We start from the raw sequence: 4,026 nt of genomic DNA, 5'->3' as shown, positions 1-4,026 counted from the left end.
AAACATGCAATTTTAAAATTAAAAAATATATTTTAGAAGGATGAATTTTATAACATGATTTTTACAATATATTTAAGAGTAAAATTTAAAATCTTCAGAAATTAAGGACTAAATTGACAATTTATTTAAATATACTTAACCATTAATATTGTTATTAAAAAATAGTTATCATCATTAATTATTGTTTGTAGTTAAGTAGAATTATTATTATTTATATATTTAATAAAATAATTAAAAGAATATTTGTTAACATAAACATAACTCAGATGATATAAAATATAAATGATGACCATAACGATTTGGATCATTCATCCTGAGATATTTAATTATCTGCGCCGCAAGCTCACGTGCATGCATTAGCCCTAGCCATTACACCAAAGAAATTAATTGCAACCCCATTTTCGTAATTTCACAGCCAATCTTGGTATAAATGCACCCCATCTCCATGCAAAACTCCGGTAACCGGTAACCTTCAAATAATTTCCCTGCCCACTTCTTCCACCGCCGTCTCTCTCAACTCCGGCCACCGAGTTGAGTCCGAATCATGGCCCTCAAAATTTTTTTCTTCTTCTTTTTAGCCCTTCTGGTACTAAATACCAATGCTTCCGATCTCTGCGCCTCCGGATCGGATGGCGATCTCTCCGTCATCCCCATCTATGGCAAATGCTCGCCGTTCACGGCTCCAAAGTCAGAATCTTGGGTGAACACGGTGATAGATATGGCTTCAAAGGACCCGGCCCGAATTAAATACTTGTCAACCCTCGCCGCCCAGAAGACGGTGGCAGCTCCGATAGCCTCCGGGCAGCAGGTTCTTAATATTGGGAATTATGTCGTGAGAGTTCAACTTGGTACTCCTGGTCAAGTAATGTACATGGTTCTTGATACCAGTAATGACGCCGCCTGGGCTCCGTGCTCCGGCTGCACCGGTTGCTCCGCCACCACTTTTTCGTCTAATTATTCCTCAACTTTTGCGACTTTAGACTGCTCTAAACCGCAGTGTAGTCAGGTTTGTTAAATCACGGCTCAACTCAAAAAGTTTAAAGGGGTAGTTACTCTATTTTTTTTTTTTTTATTATTTTGTCAGATTTTAAAAATATCAATTTGTCTCTAAAATTGTTTGTAATTTTGATTTCTTTTAGAAAAATACCTTTTTGTCTCCTATAGTTTCTGCTCTTAAATTATGAGTTTATTAATTTCACGTGGTTCTTAAATTTTAAAATATTACATTTTTATCCAATAATTTTGAATTCAATTTTCATTTAATGTTTAGGTTTTAGTATATTTACAGTTTTACACTCGAATGTTTGCTAATGTGGGCTTTGGTGTTTGGCATTATGTTTCAGTTAATTAATTTAAAATAATTATAGTGAAATTTAAACTGAGTTAGATGAAAAGTTAGTGAAGAATATAGGTATTCAAATGAGTATTTAATAAAAAATCAAAAGTTCAAAATATAAATCCTCAAAACTTAGGAAAGAAATAAAAACAAAACTCATTGTAAAAATGTAACCAAGAAACTCACTCAATTCGAAATAGTATTTACAAATTTAATTTTTAAAAATTAAAATAGAAAACCAAAAGATGTTAGTTGGTAGGTAACTATTATAACCCCAAGATAATTGCAAAAATTTAATTACTTTTTCTAAATTCAAATTTAATTTTAAAAGATTAAGATATGAAAATGTAAAGTTTAGAGTCAAATAGAAAAACAAAAACTTTTGTTTTATTGGCAGCAATTAAATTGTTACGGTAAATTCAATTTCTTTATTCATTTTCAACAGGCTCGGGGTCTTTCCTGTCCGACCACCGGCAACGCCGATTGCCTATTCAATCAAACATACGGCGGCGACTCATCGTTTTCAGCCACCTTGGTTCAAGACTCTCTCCATTTAGGCACTGACGTCATTCCAAATTTCTCATTCGGCTGCATCAGCTCCGCCTCCGGCAGCTCCATTCCGCCGCAAGGCCTAATGGGTCTCGGCCGTGGTCCCCTCTCCCTCATCTCTCAATCCGGTTCACTCTACTCCGGTCTATTCTCCTACTGCCTCCCAAGTTTCAAATCCTACTACTTCTCCGGTTCACTAAAACTCGGACCGGCCGGTCAACCAAAATTAATCCGAACCACCCCACTCCTCCACAACCCACACCGACCATCGCTCTATTATGTCAATCTAACCGGCATCAGCGTCGGTCGGGTCCTCGTCCCAATTTCCCCTGAGCATCTCGCATTCGACCCAAACACCGGCGCGGGAACCATCATTGACTCAGGCACAGTAATAACCCGGTTCGTGTCCCCGGTCTACACAGCGGTTCGAGATGAGTTTAGAAAGCAAGTGGGGGGTTCGTTTTCGCCTTTGGGGGCTTTCGACACGTGTTTCGCAACGAGCAATGAGGTTTCGGCACCTGGCATTACGTTTCATTTGAGTGGATTGGACTTGAAATTGCCAATGGAAAATAGTTTGATTCATAGTAGCGCCGGTTCGTTGGCTTGTTTGGCGATGGCGGCGGCGCCGAATAATGTGAACTCTGTGTTGAATGTGATTGCAAATTTGCAGCAACAAAATCATAGGATTTTGTTTGATATTACAAATTCTAAATTGGGGATTGCTCGTGAGCTTTGTAATTAGGCTTTGAATCAACAATAATGGTGACTAAGGATTTTGATTTCCTTCTTTGGTTGAAAGAGTGGAAGTTTGGAAGATTAAAGAACTTATGAATAATTTGGAAAGTGTATCAATATTATTTTAGTAGGATTGATTTGTGAGTTTCTTTCAATTTGACGATCAACATCTAAAGTATCGTTTAAACTGTGTTTAAAGATGGTGGTTTCAGCATCCATTTTAATGGGCTTGGCCCTAACCCATTTTGGGCTCCAATTGTTTGTTTGTTTATTAGTATTATTATTATTATTATTGGAAAATGGGAGGAAATATAAAAAACAGGGGATGTCTTTTGATTTTTGTCCAAAAAGAAAATAAGAAGATTTTTGGTAAAAGCGCGCCGCGCACATGACATATATTTTTTCAATCCTCAAATTGCCTCTAGTATAGTCGACTAACAATTTTTTCAAGTAATGTAGTGTAAATGGTGTTGTCTGTTATAAGACTATGTATCAATTTTCAATAGAAACATAAATGGAATCGTCGGTTACGAGACTTCAACCTAACGAATTCGAGAGACAAAGGTTTAAAATTTGGTTTGGCGATTTCATATATGTTTTGATGTGATTTAACTACTTTTCGAAAAATATTCTTTAATTTGTTTATCACCATTTTCATTTTAATTTATAATATATCTTTATTTTTTATATTATATTATTTTTTTTTTATATTTTAAATTTGGATTAAATTTTTGTTATCCTAATTAAGATTTTACTCAATATTTTATATATATATTATCATCTAACAAATTGTATATTTCATTTAAATTTTATCATTTTTTTATATCTTTTTAGTCACATTTTATTTATTATCTTATTATATTATTATATCATTAATTTGTATTTTTGACAAACAAATAAGTATTCACTCTTGCAATCTTGTTATTTTTGCTATATCTCTACAAAGAGTTAGACTTCTTTCATTGGTTTTGTGGTTGATGGAGTTATAAATACAGTGTAATTGTTGAAGTTTAAATGACAATAGAATTATTAATACAGTGTAATTGTAAATAAACAAGCTCCCTTTCTGATTTTTCTTCCCCGAATTATATTTGAATTTATATTTTATTATCAAATTAGATTTTATCTAACTACTTATCAAATTAATCAAAATAAACAAAAAATTCTAGATTTCTCTCCAATTTATATGTGAATTTATCTTTTATTATCAAATTTAATTTTATCTAACTAGTTTTCTATTTGTTTAAACGTTTGTTTCAAATTTAATTGCATCTAAATATTTTTTTCATTATTTTATACATATTGACATCAAACTAATTTGATTTTTTTTCTTCATATTTTCGATGTTTTCAATTTTTCGTATACTAACACGTAAAAACGGCTTATTGTAAAACAAAAATATAAGA

The 4,026-nt window shown here is 33.1% G+C and overlaps 1 protein-coding gene across 1 annotated transcript; it reads left to right on the top strand.

The window, feature by feature from the left end:
* The first annotated feature begins 260 nt into the window (after positions 1-260).
* Positions 261-2,876, top strand: LOC120076423 (Eukaryotic aspartyl protease family protein). Its single transcript, XM_039030244.2, has 2 exons — positions 261-1,006; positions 1,782-2,876. Exons 1-2 carry the CDS (start codon positions 545-547, stop codon positions 2,625-2,627), a joined length of 1,308 nt encoding a protein of 435 aa, XP_038886172.1. The 5' UTR covers positions 261-544; the 3' UTR covers positions 2,628-2,876.
* The last annotated feature ends 1,150 nt before the right edge of the window (positions 2,877-4,026 follow it).

This window comes from Benincasa hispida, chromosome 4 (genome assembly GCF_027475165.1).
Source record: "Benincasa hispida cultivar pf3 chromosome 4, pf3_genome.v1.1, whole genome shotgun sequence".
NCBI lineage: Eukaryota > Viridiplantae > Streptophyta > Magnoliopsida > Cucurbitales > Cucurbitaceae > Benincasa > Benincasa hispida.
Note: the sequence above shows the minus strand (reverse complement) of the source record. Positions and strands in the feature narration are given on the sequence as shown.

What these genes read in the sequence shown, in the direction of transcription:
- LOC120076423 (XM_039030244.2), top strand. Translation starts at nt 545, where the DNA reads ATGGCCCTCAAAATTTTTTTCTTCTTCTTTTTAGCCCTTCTGGTACTA. An exon ending in CTAAACCGCAGTGTAGTCAG is followed by an intron (nt 1,007 to 1,781) that starts GTTTGTTAAATC and finishes CATTTTCAACAG; the next exon opens with GCTCGGGGTCTTTCCTGTCC.